We start from the raw sequence: 17256 nt of genomic DNA, 5'->3' as shown, positions 1-17256 counted from the left end.
GGTTCTGTATGCATGTACTATACAGTATATGTGAAGCAAGCCCTGGTATAATTTTAGAGAATCACAATTACCTGCTCCACATCCTTGGTGTTGCCATCCATGTCAAAGGATACTGCTTTGATCCTCCTGCGACTGTTTGACTTGTCCGACCTAACAGACACAGAAGTAAGTTCCTTAGGGGGAAAAAAAGATTAAATCAAACATCAGCCACTTATTTTCTCATTGGACTGGACGATATGGATAAAATATATTCCCTTACTTTCTCCCCACAAAAATATGTTTTTTACAGTACATCAAGAAAAATGTATTACTCTGAACACGTTTAGCTTTTTTTCCCCCTTCTGGATTTGGCTTAATTTCTTCTGATATCAAGCAAGCTTCAGAAAAAGTTTTTATTTCCCACAATTAATTTGCATCAAATGACACGTCATATGCAAAACATTGTGAAAATGATTCCGTTCATGTTTGTTGTTTTTTTTGGAAAGGGTCTGGATATGTTTCCAAGGTAAGGCAGCAGACTTGACATGAATTGTAATAAATCCTATTCCTCTACACCATAACTACTTGTAACATTTCTTTATGAGCCCATTGAGGTTTTATATATATACACACACACACACACACACACACACACACACACACACACACACACACACACACACACACATACACAGTATAAAGTGGAAGCCATTTCTCACTAAAAGGAACATGGCAGCCTGCCTGGAGTTTACCAAAAGGCACCTTGAGGATTCCCAGACCTGCAGAAACAACATTATCTGGTCTGATGAAACCAAAATAGAACCTTTTGGCATCAATTGCAAGCGTATATCTGGAGAAAAAGAGGCACCGCTCACAAAAACAAACAAACAATCAAAACAAAAAAATCCTCAACAATGAACTCAAATTCATTGATAATAATGTATAGTCTTACCTTCGCATTCTGTTCATGCTGGCGGTATAGATGAGGCCGATGATGCGGTTGTCCTCCTGCAGTCCAAAGACTCCCTCTTCTGGTAGAATCGACTCCACCTGCACAAGAGGACCTTCATTAACGACAACCACAGACAACATACAGTGTATATAGTACATACAATATGGCCACTTCAATGAAATTTCACCTCACAGTCGGGACACCTGACCACATCGTCACATTCAATGGACTGCAGGCAAGACGTACAGAAAATGTGACCGCATACAAGCGTACGGGGCAGATTGCCCTCAGCTTCATTCTCTGAGTGGACAAAAATCTGTTATAATGGAATGCAACCCAGAAACTGTATCGACACGTATACTTTAAGAAGTTATTGTTAGAGCCGCTATCCTGGCTCTGACAATACCTCCGTAGGTGAAAAATTGCCAGGCTGACTTAATCCCACAATTCCATATTGGTGTTAGGTATACATAAGAGCAACCCAGAAACAAGGCGGGAAAATAGATGGTTTTCAAGCGAAAATGGGCTGCAGGCAAAGTCACGGCTTTGATACTACCTCTGAAGACGTCAGATTGACGGTTTGACTTCATCCGCCCATTCCCTACTGTTACCGTTTATACATAAATAAAAAGGCGGGAAAATGCCAGCTTCTACATTACATGGGTTTACAGGCGGTATAAGGCTTCTGTTACAGCTCTGATAATACGTGCAAAGGCAGGAAATTGTCTGGTCTATTTCTTCACCCAATTCTGGTTTGGTGGGGTTTTTCTATAAAGGTGAAATGGAAAAAGGATGGGAAAAAATGCCATCTCCTACAAGTGTAAAAGGGAATACTGGCGCTTTCCCACCTCTGTTACAAATGAAACACTACCTCCGAAGGCGGAAAATGGCTGACAACTGTTGACTCTGTTGTTCAAGTAGAACAACAGAGACGTACATTCCCTGACAATGTTTTTTTTGTTTTGTTAAAAAGTAGTGCAATAAAAAATGTTTTAAAAATTCCTGACATGAGGAATAAACGTGATTAATAATCATAACTACAGTATTGATCAAAATATTTTTTATTATTATTTTGGCCACACTCGTGCAGCCCTACTTCAACCCTTGAAAATATCAGAACGAAGGCCCCAATATCTAAGATTTTATGGACGTTAAGATATTTCCTCAACATAGGCGCTCGCTAAAGAAAAAAAGTCATTTGTCAGAAAATTGCGACCAATCGTCACAATAATTCATTGGACATCTTAACTTATGCACCCTTGTATCTCTAATAATATCAGAATGATTGCCCCAATATTACGTCTTTTATAGAAATTCAGCCTGTTCCTTATTAAGCTTTTCCTGTTTAGTAAGCGTCCAGGGAAAAGAAAACGCTTAACGTCCATAAACTCAAAAATATGACAGTTGAAATATTCTCAGAGGTTATAGCGGGCATAAGGAGACCACATGCATTTTTGGTGACGATGGATAGCAGTTTTGGGACATGAAGCTTTTTAAACTATGCCTGCTTATGGGGGGCTAGAATTTGGTGCAACGCCCCTGCTGATTCTACCTCCGAAGGCGGAAAATTGGGCTGACGTCGCACAGCCCCCCCACAAATCCCTTTTCTGAGTGGGAGCCGTTTATGCAAAACACACCTGATATAATGATGTAAAAAAAATAAATACACATTTCCTGTTGTCTGTCCGTCATAAAATCAATTTGGCTCCTCTCATTTATACAGTAAATTACCTTAAACGGCTGAGAAGCAACACTAATAACTAACAACACGTTCGTTTCAATCATATTTCGGCACTTGGCCCGTGTTAGCTTGCAGCTAGCCTCGCTAGCTGCGCAGGTTTGCTAACACCGCTACTCTTAGTAACTTTATGATAAAGATACTTTTGCAAATCAATCAAAATACCTGCAATCGTGTAGGCATTTCCACAGAAGTCACAAATAACTGCGTTGGGTTGTTCCATGTTGTTGTTGTTGGGTTTTTTTTTTGTGTGTGTGTAATTTTTGTTGATGGGGACGAAGAAGCCCGCGATTTCTTTCCCCCCCCGGAGAGTGTGACGTATGCGGGCAAGCGCGTGTCAAGTCACGTGGCGCAATTAGCATGAACGATGCAATACGCCTGCATGTGAAAATCCGATAAAATGAAAAGAAATGTCTCCAGTATGAAGTGAATGACTTGATTCTTTTTCTTTCTTTACACACAACTCTCTATAAGTAAAGAAAGCCTGCCTTCCAAACCAAACGTTCCCCAATTCTGCTCTCTTTATTATAAAACTACTTATCTTAACCCAATTAACTATCGGAACAACTTAATGAAACCAATTTATAGTTAAGTCAATAAATGTGAAATCCTATTTCATTAATTTATGTGAATTGAAATTGAAAAAAAAATGATTGGCTGGCGACCAGTTCAGGGTGTACCCCGCCTCTCGCCCAGAGTCAGCTGGGATAGGCTCCAGCACGCCCGTGACCCGAGTGTGGAGAAGCAGCACGGATGAATTGAAACCATAAACAGACAACGAAAGCCCATCTTTGAGATTGAACACTTCAATTTCAGACCACTGTGTGACGCCAAAGACCAAAGAAGTGGCTAAGATTTATTATTATTATTTTTTTAAATACATGTACGAAACCATCCATCCATTTTCCGTACTGCTTATCCTCACCTACCCTACCATGCATGTTTTGGGGATGTGGGAGGAAACCGGAGTACCCGGAGAAAACCCACGCAGGTACGGGGAGAACATGCACACTCCACACAGGCGAGGCCGGGATTTGAACCCCAGTCCTCAGAACTGTGAGGCAGATGTGCTAACCAGCTGTCACCGTGATTGTCAATATTCAATATTGTTTTAAAACCCCACGGACATAAAGGAACATTCAAAAAACTAAAATTTTAAAATTTGTTGACGTTGAAAGAACTATAATTAAACATGATCATAAAATGCTGGGAAAATGCATTTATATTTTGTAATTTCATTTTGGTGGCGGCACGGTGGACGGTGGCCGACTGGTTAGCACGTCTGCCTCACGGTTCTTAGGACCCGCGTTCAAATCCGGCCTCGCCTGTGTGGAGTTTGCATCTACAAAATGCATGAATAAGGGGGCTACACAATTGTCAAGTACTGTAAGTCATAAAGTTCTTTGTTCTCCACGTGATTCCTTTGTTCTCCAACTTCACTTGTGCATATGGAGCATCCGCATGCCTCCTCTGTGTGACCGCAGCTGCCACCCTCGCCTCCGCCTGAGGACAACATCCACATCCGACATTTAATCTGCGGCGACATAAACCGAAGAGCGGGGAGCAGACATTAAAGGTAAATAAAACCGCCTCGCCAAACTTCACATGGCGTTCATCCCTGTGGAGGGAGGTTAGAATGCGGCAAATCAAGAGCTGCCTTTCCACTTTAGAGCTGACAGCTTGTGACCCCCACACCCCCAAACCTGGTCCATGAATGTTGATCCCAAGTGAAAGGTGTGGCACCCCCCGTCGGTGTCAAATGTAGAAAACCGTTCACTGTACAGTGGAATGAGGTCAGAGGCGGCGGAACCACACGGGACTGGGGGGCTTGTGCCACACACTTTTTACCACGTGCCCTTTTTTTACCCTATGTGCCCCTACGTACTGGCAAAACGGTGCAAAAATTCTGGCTTCTGAAAATTTAAATAAAGGCAGTACAGACGCTGCGTCATCTCTGTTGTGGTTCTGATACTATATCCAAAAGCGGAACGTTGCCTTATTATGTCATTTTTTTCTGCCCTTCTGTGTGGGGATAGACTCGACACAACTTGAATGATTTACCAGATGAAACGTATATAGTTTATATCAGCCTTATAAAATCTCAGTCTCTACATTCCGGCAGATGCACCAGTCTTTCCCAGACCATGATGATCACATTGAAAAGTGCGTTGGGAGTTTGTGTGCAAGTGTGTGTCTGTGTGTGTGCGCGTGCATGCGTGTCACACACATACACACATGGAGGCTGTGGAGGTGGTACATGTGTTTACTATGTGTAATGAACCAATGAGCAGGCCACCCACAGGGGTTCTGCAGGGGGCAGGGGGGTGCCAGTTGGGCATGCCTCCCCTCCATCTTTCAAATGTGGGTCACTCCCCATCCTTTGGTCATTTCCCCCAAGCATAATCCCTGTGCATCCCCGTATCACAGCACTTTACTCGCTCATTAATGATGCCCTTAATTAGGCGGCGCAGTTAGCTGGCTCCTGATGTGGCTGCATTGTTGTGATCCAGCTATTTGCCGGCTCATCCCATGTGACGGCAGTCTGTTTGTGTGTACCTCAAATGTCTTATTAAACCCCCCCCCCCCCCCCCCCTCACACCACTCCACCGCCTGCTTTCCGTGCCTTTGTCCCTCCCGCACACACACACAACCCCCTACAGATCGAAAAAATGAATTGATCCCGAGTGACAGCGGGATTTCCACTTAAATGTCATCCAGGAACTTTCAACTGCAATGCAGCTAAATGTGACTTGTATGCTTCACCATTAAAAATGGGCTGAAAAAACAACAACAGTTATGACTCCTGCACAACATCAGCTGGTGGGAAATTGCCTGGTTGACTTTGTACCCCCATTCCGTGGCTGTTTATCCAGAAACTGTTTATCCAGAAAAAAAGGGCAGAAAAAGACTGGCTTCTAGAAGTGGTTAGGGAAGCGTTTCTGACTGAGATTACCTTTGAATACTGCTGTGTCCCTTCATTCCGTGGTGGTTATACATGACAGGGACCTCCCAAAAAGATGGAAATGAGGGAAAGGTTTCTACAAGTGTAAAAGGAGTTAAGAAGCGCCGTCCCAACTTTGATACTAGCGATAACTCAGAAAATTACCAGCTCGACTTCACCCCCCACCCCCCCTGTGAGATGGACTAACTGCAAAGTGTTAGTGTTGGGAAAAGTGTGCTGTGGTCTGATGAGTCCATATTTAAAATTGTTTTTAGAAACCATGGACGTCGTGTCCTCTTGGCCAAAAAGGATAGCGACCATGTGGATTGCTATCAGCACAAAGTTCAAAAGCTAATATCTGTGATGGGATGGGGGTGTGTTGGTCCTAATAGCATGAACAACTTGCATATCTGTAAAGGCACCATTAATGCTGAAAGGTACATACAGGTTTTGGAGCAAGTTATGCTGCCATCCAAGAAATGTCTTTTTCAGGGATGTCCCTGCTTATTGCAGCAAGACAATGCCAAGCTACATTCTGCAAGTGTTACAACAGCATGGCTTCGTAGTGAAAGAGTGTGAGTACTAGACTGGCCTGCCAGTAGTGCAGACCTGTCTTCCACTGAAAATGTGTGGTGCATTAGGAAGAAAAAAAAAACGAAGTCGTCCACCATGTCACCCACACCTACGGGCAATTTAGAGACTTCAATTAATCTACCACGCATGCACTTGGGATGTGGGAGGAAACCGGAGTACCCGGTGAAAACCCACGCAGGCACGGGGAGAACATGCAAACCCTACACAGGCGAGGAATGCAGACCCTGGACTGTTGAGCAACTGAAGTTGTACATCAAGCAAGAATGGGAAAGAATACCATATACAAAGCTACAATTAGGTACCAGAGTTCCCAAATGCGTATTGAGTGTTTTTAAAAGGAAAAGTGATGTAACACAGTGGTAAACATGCCCCTTGCAGGCATAAAATGCAAAATGACTGAATATTTGCAAAAAATCTCAAGTTTATCTGTTTGAACAACTGATTAGGTTGAAAAGAATTTGCAAATCATTGTCTTCTGTTTTTATTTATATTTTACTCAACGTCCCTATTTTATCGGTATTGGAGAGTGTCATAATATGATGAGGTAATTAAACATTTATATGGTTTCAAAGGGGTGGTCGACTGGTTAGCACATCTGGCTCAGAGTACTGAGGATTTGGGTTCAAATCTTGCCTTGCCTGGGTGGAGTTTGCATGGTCTCCCCTTGTCTGCGTGGGTTTTCTCCAGGTACTCCGGTTTCCTCCCACATTCCAAAAACATGCATGCTAGGTTGACTGATGATTCTAAATTGTCCGTAGGTGTGAATGTGAGTGTTGGTCTATTTGTGCAACCAGTTCAAGGTGTACCCAACCTCTCACCCAAAGTTAGCTGAGATCGCCGCCAGCGCACCCGCAACCCTAGTGAGGATAAGCGGTTCAGAAAATGGATGGCTGGATGGATGGATGGTTTCACAGTCATAACTGAGGAAAATGAGAAAAAATTAGTTTGACACCCTTGGAGGGGCTAAATGTGCTGTTCTGCTTCTGATACTACATCTGAAGTTAGAAACCTGCTGGGTAAACTTCCGCTCCCTATTCCGTAGTGGTTAAAAGTAACAGCGACACCCCCACCACCACCCACCCCTCTGAAAAGACAGAAAATTGTCAGGTTCTACAAATGTAACAACTACAAACATTATCCCGCTTCGGTTACTGCTTTGACATAAAGAATTGCCAGGTCTACTTGGTTCTCCCATTCTGTGTCAGTCCACCTAGCATTCACTTCAGAGGCTGGAGATTTTCTTCACCAGGTGGGCCAGGCACTGTATGATTCCTCCCAGAAGATCACACGAGGGATTCAACTTCAATTATGGCAAATCTAATAACGGTGTTAACATGATTCATTTGGAATGCTGTGAAGTAAAATGTGAAGTAAATTTCTTCTTTGCCTGAAAGATGTTGAAATTAAATCCGGGTCATCTGGCACAAACAATTTCAGTGCTGTCCTTTTTTATTTTATGTCAAGTGACTGCATCAGTACAATACAGCATAGTACCCCATTACTCCACGGACAGATATAAAAGCTGTGTGTGTATGGGGTGGAGGCGGTGGTGGTGGGGGGGGGGGGGGGGGGGGGACCATCGCCCATCCGATGGCCCTAAAATGGAGCCATTAGCTGGGATCTATTGGGATCAATATGGGTTACAGATGCACATTTTGCAGCCTCCAGTGTTGTTCCATGTGGTGTGCTTAAAAGCAACCACTTTGAGGTCACGCTGAGCCTCTGACTTTCTGTTTCATTGAGGTTATTTTAAAACGCACATCAGCAGGCTGTCAAGTGCAGGCCAAAGCAACAGGTGGCGCTATAACCACTAACCATGAAGGCTGTTTTAGTCAGATCGGAATGATCTAACACAGTAGCAGTTTCTGGTGCAGTATGTGCGATATGTGCAGCTGTGCAAAGCTGCGTTTCTGAGGGGGCAAGAACGCGATATGAAATGTTTTTCTATTGGCATCGTGACATGTATATCATTAATGTATGTATTGGAAATTTGTGAAATTGCTTTAAGATGTCTGTATTTGGGGGAGGTGCTGCTAAGGTTATCATTGTGGCAGAAAGTGTCATGGCCGAATGTGTATGCTATTGCTTTGTCAAGTGGGTTAGTTAAAAATGCAAGCTAACTAGTGACAGAGGTCTTGTTATTGCTTGACAATCGATGATTGCAAGTTGCGATCTTCTGTACTTCTTTTGGTTCAAATGAATTGACGTAACATTAAAGTAAGAGTAAGCGAGTATACTCAGAAAAATGCCTGTCCCTGAGGGGTAACCTTATTATGGTATCCCACTGATCCTAGGAGCTAAGTTGTCTGGGGCTTTACGCCCCTGGTAGGGTCACCCATGACAGTCAGGTCCTAGGTGAGGGACCAGACAAAGTACGGCTTAGAGACCCCTAATGATGAATAACATAAATGGAGATAGGCATCAAGATACTCTAGCCCGCAGTTCGATGATCGACTTTGTGGTCGCATAATCGGACTTGCGGCCGAATGTCTTGGGCACGGGTGAAGAGAGGGGCCGAGCTTTCAACCGATCACCACCTAGTGGTGAGCCAATTCCGATGGTAGGGGAAAATGCCAGTCCGACCTGGCAGACCCAAACGTATTGTGAGGCCCACAACCCGGGGGCATTGAGTCTGAGTCGACCATGTTCCGCGCTTCCATTGTTGAGGCGGTCAACCGGAGCTGTGGCCGTAAGGTGGTCAGTGCCTGTCGTGGCGGCAATCCCCAAACCTGTTGGTGGGTGGACATCAGTGGTAAGGGATGCCATGAAGCTGAAGAAGGAGTCCTATCAAGCCTTTTTGGTCTATGGGACTTCAGAGGCAGCTGACGCGTACCGGTTGGCCAAGCGGAATGCAGCTTTGGTGGTTGCTGAAGCAAAAAGTCGGGCGTGGGAAGATTAAAGTGAGGCCAAAGAGAATGATTTTTGGATAGCTTCATGGAAATTCTGGTCCACCATCCAGCATCTCAGGAGGGGGAAGCAGTGCACCATCAACACTGTGTATGGTGTGGATGGGGAGCTACTCACCTCAACTAGTTCAGAATTTGGAATTCATCTTTTGACGTGAAACCCAAATGTCTTCAGTATACAACAAAAACAAAGGAATTGACCTTGCCTTTCCAATACTTTTGGAGGGGACTGTACGTTCCTACCTTCACCTATGGTCAAGAGCTGTGGGTCGTGACCGAAAGAACAAGATCGCGGATACCAGCGGCCGAAATGAGTTTCCTCCGCAGGGTGTCCGGGCTCTCCCTTAGAGATAGGGTGAGAAGCTCGGTCATCTGGGAGGGGCTCAGAGTAGAGCCGCTGCTCCTCCGCATAGAGAGGAGCCCGATGAGGTGGCTCGGGCATCTGATTAGGATGCCTCCTGGACGCCTCCCTGGTGAGGTGTTCCAGGCACGTCCCACTGGGAGAAGGCCCCGGGGGCAACCCAGGACACGCTGGAGAGACTACGTCTCTCGGCTGGCCTGAGACTGCCTCGGGATCCCCTCGGAAGAGCTGGATGAAGTGGCTGAGGAGCTTAAGGTGCTGCCCCCACGACTCGACTTCGGATAAGTGGAAGAAAATGGATGGATGGATGGATGGATCTTAGAAAAATGTCTGCAGCAGTGTGAAGGTCTACTGAACGTTCAACAGTTAAAGTACTCAATGTGCTTTTAAATGAGCATCCAAAGGCACTAAATTGCCACCTATTCCACGTTGATGCTGTTTCCACAGAAAAGTGAAAAATATTCTCCAACAATTTTATGGTTCTTTGGGGAAAAGATCCATTCTCCATCTATGGACACAATGATACTTTCTTCAGATCAGAACGGTCATGCTTCCTTTGTCCCCGAGGTTCAAATGCATATTGGTGACGCGCTGAGACAAAGTACCAGTCATTGGGACCGTTGGCATGCAAAGCCGTCCTGCCAACTCTCTGTGACCTAATACCCATCCATAGACCCACAAATCCACTTCAAGGGAGAAAAGCCACGCAGAACAAAGTAGACCACACCTTGGCAAGAGGTCACTTTCTTATTCAGAAAAGAAAGCCCTTGCTTGTTTTAAGGAGAAGGAGGAGGAGGAGATGAGTTGCAGGTAAAAAAAAGGATATGGGTTCATCCCATTGTAATGGCTCGTCGGATCCTCTGAGAGTTTGGGCTTGTTCGTGACCTACAATTTCACCAAAACCTCTGAGGTATATTTCAGGCTAAGCAGAAATTTCGGTACAAAGAGAAACTGCAAGTATTAGAGCATGCTCCATTTCCCCCTTGCCATTTAGAGTACACGTCAGCCAATATAGCACTCCACCAGCCTCTCTCCCATTGAAGGAGCTTTTTGACGTCACCAGATCAACGCTCCAGAAAATTTTCTATCCGATGACACGACGCTCAGCGTCAGACGCGACGCTGCTCAAAATGTGCTGACGCCTCCTCAGCACACACAGAATGAATTAAAAAAATTGAGGCCGTCAGACGCCTTGCAAAGTGCAGTTTGAAGAGGCCTTTAATTTAAATGTCCATGCATTGCCTTCTATGGAACGACAACATCGCCAACATGGCCGTCACGTAGGCAGTTAGTCGGGCTGCTACAGGGTTGTGGCGTATCTCATATCTATGAGAAGCTCAGTCTCATAGGACTGGTGCATCCTGGAGGTCGCACCCCCTAGTGGCCTGGCAGACTTCCATTGTTTAGCGTGAATGTGCAGCATTTCTCTCGCAGTTGTTTTGGGATTTGTGTGGTTTTTTTTGTGTTTGCAGATTTTCTCTCTTTGCAGTTGTGGCTGTCAGAGATGAAAAATTCACTACCCGCAACAGAGGTTACAGACTCTGGCGAAACTGTGAAACCATCCATCCATCCAGCCATCCATTTTCTGAACCGCTTTTCCTCACTAGGGTCGCGGTTGTGCTGGCGCCGATCTCAGCTAACTTTGGGCGAGAGGTTGGGTACACCTTGAACTGGTTGCACAAATAGACCAACCAACACTCACATTCACACCTACGGACAATTTAGAATCCTCAGTCAACCTAGCATGCATGTTTTTGGGATGTGGGAGGAAACCGGAGCACCCAGAGAAAACCCACGCAGGCACGGGGAGAACATGCAAACTCCACACAGGCGCGGTCGGGGATTGAACCCCCGTCCTCAGAACTGTGAGGCAGACGCTCTAACCAGTCGCCCACCGTGCCACTTATTTTATCCTTATACATATTATTATTATTCCGATAGAATTGTCAGTAGAATACTCGATTACTAATTGCAGCAACTACTGGATGCAAATTGTTATTTGTGACAGGCCTGTTTAATGTCACTTCAGAAATAAAATGAGAAAAAGTAAGTCATAACATGTTGTATACACCTCCCCAGCCGATGTTGACGACTGGCTTTGAAGGTGCAAACATTTTGCACACAAACATTCATCAAATTAGTTTTGATAAATAAATATGTATTTTAAAATATATAAGAAAAATAGAAATGCAGTATATAAAATTAACATAGTATAAATATTATATATATTAAAATATGTTTTGAAAATGACTCGAAAGGACTCAAAACCCAAAGTTTAGGATTTGCGACTTGACTCGGGACTTGCATATCTTGACCCGAGACTGGACTCAGGACTTAAGGGCAAAGACTTGAGACTTAACTTGTGACTTGCAAAGCAATGACCTGGTCCCACCTCTGTCTATATCCTGGCATTGTCAGTTGTTACTGGGACACTTACAGGTCCAGCCCAATGAAATAGAACAGTGTCAAAAGCTTCATTTAGTTCAGTAGTTCAATTCAAAACGTGAAACTCATATTTATAGAGATGCACGACACACACTCAGAGGGAAATATATATATATATATATATATATATATATATATATATATGAAAACCCCAAATTCATTAGCTCTAGAAACTAAAATATTATGTAACAAACAGTCAAGAAACAATTAAAATGATTTTTAATGTAGAAATTAGGCAGGAATTTGCACTCTGAAAAGTATTTTCCCAAGTGTTTATTAAAGCTATATAATGTATGAGTACTGAAAGAAATGGACTTTTCTACCATACTCTAATTTTGTACCTGTACATTTGGTTGCACTAAGTTCGACTCCTCCACAGCATCTGTCAGATCTTTGGTGAAATCATCAGGAGTGTGACTGTTGAGGAGGCGTGTCTAAAGAAGATTCCGGAGCCATATAGTGTCGTATATCAAGTAGTTCTGTGTAGCTCTTGGCGTCCAGACGTCTGAGGTCCGACCAGAGCAACAGTTATAACGGGTCTCAAGTCTCCGCAGCATGTTATGAAACTTGGCATTGTCCACTATAGAATTGGGTCACATGTCGACAGCAATAAAAGTAGTAATTTCTTTTGCCCTCTTTGAATCATGCTGTCCAAATACGTCTGGTAAAGTTTGTAGGACGCATGCTCCTTGTTTTCGTCTGGCACTTAGTTTTCTCATTGGGGTGATGTTTGCGTAAATGCGATGTTTGTTGTATGTCCACCGACGTAGTTCAGCATTGTGTGACACTTGTGCCATACCGTTGAACTTTTGCCTATGACACGCTTGCCATCTGTGAGATACTTAACACTAAAACCGAAGTAGTTCCAAACGCCGGGTGAAAGAAGATCTGAAAAATAATAATACAGGGAGGTAAGAGTTGGTGTTCCGACCACCCAAGAAAATGCCCTCACCGAAAGATCCCCACGAAGCAGTGTCCGGTGGGTCAGAGATGGGGATCTTTTGTTTGTGAAATGGATGGATGGATGTAAGAGAAGTCACCCTGTGCTCCACCATCCACCCGATGTACAGTGGGGACACAGTGCAGCGCTGGTAGGAGACAAGTGATGGACCAAAACAAAAGATCCCTGACCCACCTCAGTCACAGTGTACAATAAGTACATGGGGGGAGTGGAAACCTTGGATCAGATGATTGCAACAACTACATTCCACCGTAAAACCAGGAGATGGCCCACCCCTCTTTTCCAGCATTTGGTTGCCATCGCGGTGACAACCTCATTTGTCATCCACAAGGCTCCCTGTGCCATTCTGCGGCAGTCGACGCGAAGTGATTGTAAAGCAATCGTTTGGAGTATTTAGGAGTTTGTACATAAATACAAAGTGTACTTTGGTGCACTTACGTAACATAGGGAGTATTTCAGTAAATGTACAAGTATTCCGTATATTTTAGTGCTTAGGAAACTTTTAGGTAGTCTTTTGTTACATTTAGGAGTATTTTGAGAGTATTTTGGTTGCCTTCATGTAATAGGTTTATGCTCATTCCTTATTAAACTGTATTTCATGTGCAACCTATTCATCTCCTCATCTACGTGACACCAGGCAGAAAGCATTGCAGAAAACAATTTGTTACCGAGGAGCTGGGAGAAAACGATGACATCAACGACCGCACGTGCGCATTAGCCAACGTATTTGTCTTCGCCCTAACACTCTGTTCGCGGGCCTCTCGCCAGAAGAGTTTGTCATCCCTGACGAAGGAACATTGTGACACCTGCTTTGGTTTGTTTGAGGAGGGGGGAAAAAAAGCAGCCCAAACTCGCTGTGTAAATACACGAGCAAAGTGCGGCTAATTCATCAGACATGCCGACGTGATGTAGGTCAACGAGTAACGTAAACACTTGCCGCTTACCCCTCACGTGCCAACAAGCGGCGCGTTCCAAGCCCAAAATAACAATAAAACCTCCATCTGTAGTTCACTCGTGTATACCTTTTTTTTTATTATTTATTTTTTATTTAACACAGACCAAAGTCGAATTCCTCTTCCAGCCAGCATTGTTTGAATTTTCCATGTGCGCGTGAGCGATTGTTCTACAATAGAGGAATTTGACGCACAAAAGGCAGTTGACTTTGGCTCAAAGCTCTTGTTGATACCAAACAATGACGAGTGTTGAAAGCACATATCGTACTCATGATAAGGATACAAGCTCGAGTACAAAGATGAGGCAAATCTTGAGGGGAATCTTTATTCCTTTATTATTATTATTTTTTATTTTTATTTAAGGATATATTTCTAGAACGTTTGTAACACTGCATTGAACATCCATCAGGTCATGTAACTTTTACTTTAGTAAAACGCTGCAAATTGAGCACTGCCTGGAAGTGTGAGGACTGCGATGTGGGCTTGTGTCTGCAGCCAGACAGCAACTGCTAAATCTTAACTGTGGTTGGTTAGTTAATTGTGCTTCGGGTTAGTTCAATTTTTCACTTTATGGCCTGTTTTTGCACTATGAGAACAATTATTATTCGAAAAAAGTTATTGTACATGGTTTTATACCTTTCAAATTTCAAATCTAAAATTCACAATATGTTATTCATGTACAAATTCAAGGTTTTTTCTTGACTAAATCCAATAACGATTCTGTGTTTTTCCGTCATTTAAACTGTTATTGTAGTCTTACATGCAGTAAATTGACAAATAACTGCTAGATTTTGAAAATTCAAAGAATTCTGGAAAAAATAGGCAAAAGCACTTATTCACATGACCTTTTCTACATATTTTTATCATAAAAATAAACAAGCAAATCCAGGCTGACATTTTGAGGCTTCCTAAAGTTGATTTAATACTGCTAAATCAAATTAAATACGAATTGAAAGTTACCTAAGTACCCTTATGTGGACTAAATTAGCCCCTAAAAGTTACCGAAATGCTCCCATATGTACCAAAAATACTTATTGAAAGTAAACAAACTCCCAAATCTACTGAAATATCCCCTAAACGTTCCTGAAACACTCCCTAAATTTACTGCTGTCACGTAGCCAATGAATAAGATACATTTGGTCGTGCAAATCTGGAAGGTGTGGGCCTCGTGCAGCCAGGGAGGCAACCAAGCCAAGTGGGAGCGGATGAATTAATGCGAGAACTCCGCAACCTGGAATCAACTTGTTCCAAAAAAACATGTGAAATATGAACAGTTTGTTTATGAGCTTTGGAGGGCAGCCAGATTGAAGATATACTCGGGATGTTTGGAGTTCACCAAGTGCACGGATTGGACCCTATTTCTGTCACCCCCCTTTTTCCATCCAGGAAACAGGTCGTTAGTGTAATGCTGCATTCATCATCACAATATTGACATTACAAACGTTAACTGCGGAGCCCATTTGAACTCCGTTGCTAACCAAAAGAGCAGTACCTATCGAACTTTGGGTAAATACATGTTTATGTATATTTGTCAGATTTGTTTTATAGTTTTTATCAGTCAGTTTCTTTTTGAAAAATGTTCATTTGTTTAATTTATTTGATTTGTTTATTTATAAAATGTATTTGTTTCATCCATCTGTATTTTAAAATCTGTAAAATTGTATTTTATTCTTTTTCTCATCTGTTTTTATTTGGATTTTTGGGTCAATTTCTACCCATCAAAAAATGTTTAAAAGATTTTAATGTATTGTACAATTTCCTCTTTTATTAACATTTCCCCTTGAAGTTAAAAAACAAAATTAGTTCTTGGTACTTGTAGGTCTTTTTTTAAAAATAATTTAAGATAAATAAAAAAAATCTTTTTTTTCCCCGATTTCTTGCAAATGCAGACCCCCATTCCTCCATCCTTCCGTCTCCACCAGAGGTCAACCACAAAAACACCAGCACTGCTTTTTGGCTGAGACACAAAGTCCCCGAAGTTTCACCAATGCTGCATTTACTCCCGGCATGCCTCACAATTCTCACATGTTCCAGAATGACTGGCATCCTCTTCGGAGCTTTTAAACGGAACTAGGAATTGTAGGACAATCATTGTGTGTTTCCACCACAGAAACTATTGACTAAATTTACTTTCAGGGTAATTTATCCATGTTCAAAAGAAGACCCTACTAGTGGAGGTAAGTACTTTTGAGAGGACCAGGAACTTTTGCGGCAGGGTTACATAGGAACCTTTTAGTTGTGGGAACTACAAGTCACAAGCACTTAATGTTAGTTATGTGAGTTGAGAGTTAATATTCCTAAAAGTTACATAAATACTCATAAATGTAACAAAATATTCCCCAAATTACATAAATACTATCAACGTTACTAAAATATTCCCTAAAAGTTACATAAATACTCCTAAATCTGCTAAAATATTCCCGGAACATTACTTATATGTTCATAAATCTCCTGAAATATTCCCTACATGAAAGCCACTAAAATACTCCCAAGTAGTTATATAATATAGTTACATAATACTACTGAAGCTACAGAAATACTCCCGTAATGGCAAATAAATAGTCTTAATTGTACGGACCATACACCCTAAAAGTTACATAAATACCCCCCCAAAATTTTATAAACATTCCCAAATCTACTGAAATACTAAAAGTTAGTTATTTGAGTAAATTTAGGAATATTTAGGTCTCTTTTAGAGAGTCTTTCAGTCAATTTAGGGACATTCATATAACTTTGACTATGTGTTTCAACATATATAGGTGTATTTTCATAACTTTAAATGAATATTTCATTAGATTTAGATACATTTTAGGGAGTAGTTCTGCAGATTTATGAGTTTTTAGATAATTCTTAGGGAGAATTTCAGTAGATTTAGCGGTATTCATGTAATTTAGGGAGTACTTTAGTAAATTTAGGTGTATTCATGTAACCTTTATATAGGAGCATTTAGGTAACTTAAGGAGTTCTTCAATAAATAGTCATGAATTATTATTATTATTATTATTAAAATTATTCTGAATTTATTTGTGGAACATTTAGTAATTGAGTAGATGTAGAACTATTTACATACTTTTTGAGGAGCATTTCAGTAGATTTACAAATACTCACGTTAACTTTTATGGAGTATTTCAAAGTAGGCGAAAGGATTTTGGAAATCTAGATAACCGTGGATTTATGTAACTTTAGGGAGTACCTAAGTCGATTTACTGAATATTTATGGAAGTGTTCGGGAGTACGGCAGGAGTATTTCAACAGACCTGTGAGTCTTGGGCAACTTAGGAGTATTCATGGAACTTTAAGGGAGTATTTCAGAAGACATTTCAGCTTTGTGGCAAGAGCCTGTTGCTTTTTGAACACCATCTGATGTGTCTTGGCTAAGCTCTACGCAATGTTTACATGCGATGGCATTGCGAGGCAGGTGCACAA

The 17256-nt window shown here is 42.2% G+C and overlaps 1 protein-coding gene across 1 annotated transcript in view; it reads right to left on the bottom strand.

The window, feature by feature from the left end:
* The window catches only part of rnf17 (ring finger protein 17), a 38113-nt gene extending 35221 nt beyond the window's left edge, over positions 1–2892 (bottom strand). The window contains exons 1-4 of the mRNA XM_061692390.1: positions 2835–2892; positions 1119–1231; positions 932–1029; positions 72–150 (exon numbers count right to left, since the gene is read on the bottom strand). Coding sequence (XP_061548374.1) covers positions 72–150; positions 932–1029; positions 1119–1231; positions 2835–2892 — 348 coding nt within the window. The remainder of the gene's footprint in view (positions 1–71; positions 151–931; positions 1030–1118; positions 1232–2834) is intronic.
* Positions 2893–17256: the final 14364 nt, after the last annotated feature.

Source organism: Phycodurus eques, chromosome 12, assembly GCF_024500275.1.
Source record: "Phycodurus eques isolate BA_2022a chromosome 12, UOR_Pequ_1.1, whole genome shotgun sequence".
NCBI classification, from domain to species: domain Eukaryota; kingdom Metazoa; phylum Chordata; class Actinopteri; order Syngnathiformes; family Syngnathidae; genus Phycodurus; species Phycodurus eques.
The sequence above is the reverse complement of the archived record's forward strand: the minus strand, read 5'-3'. Positions and strand labels throughout refer to the sequence as shown.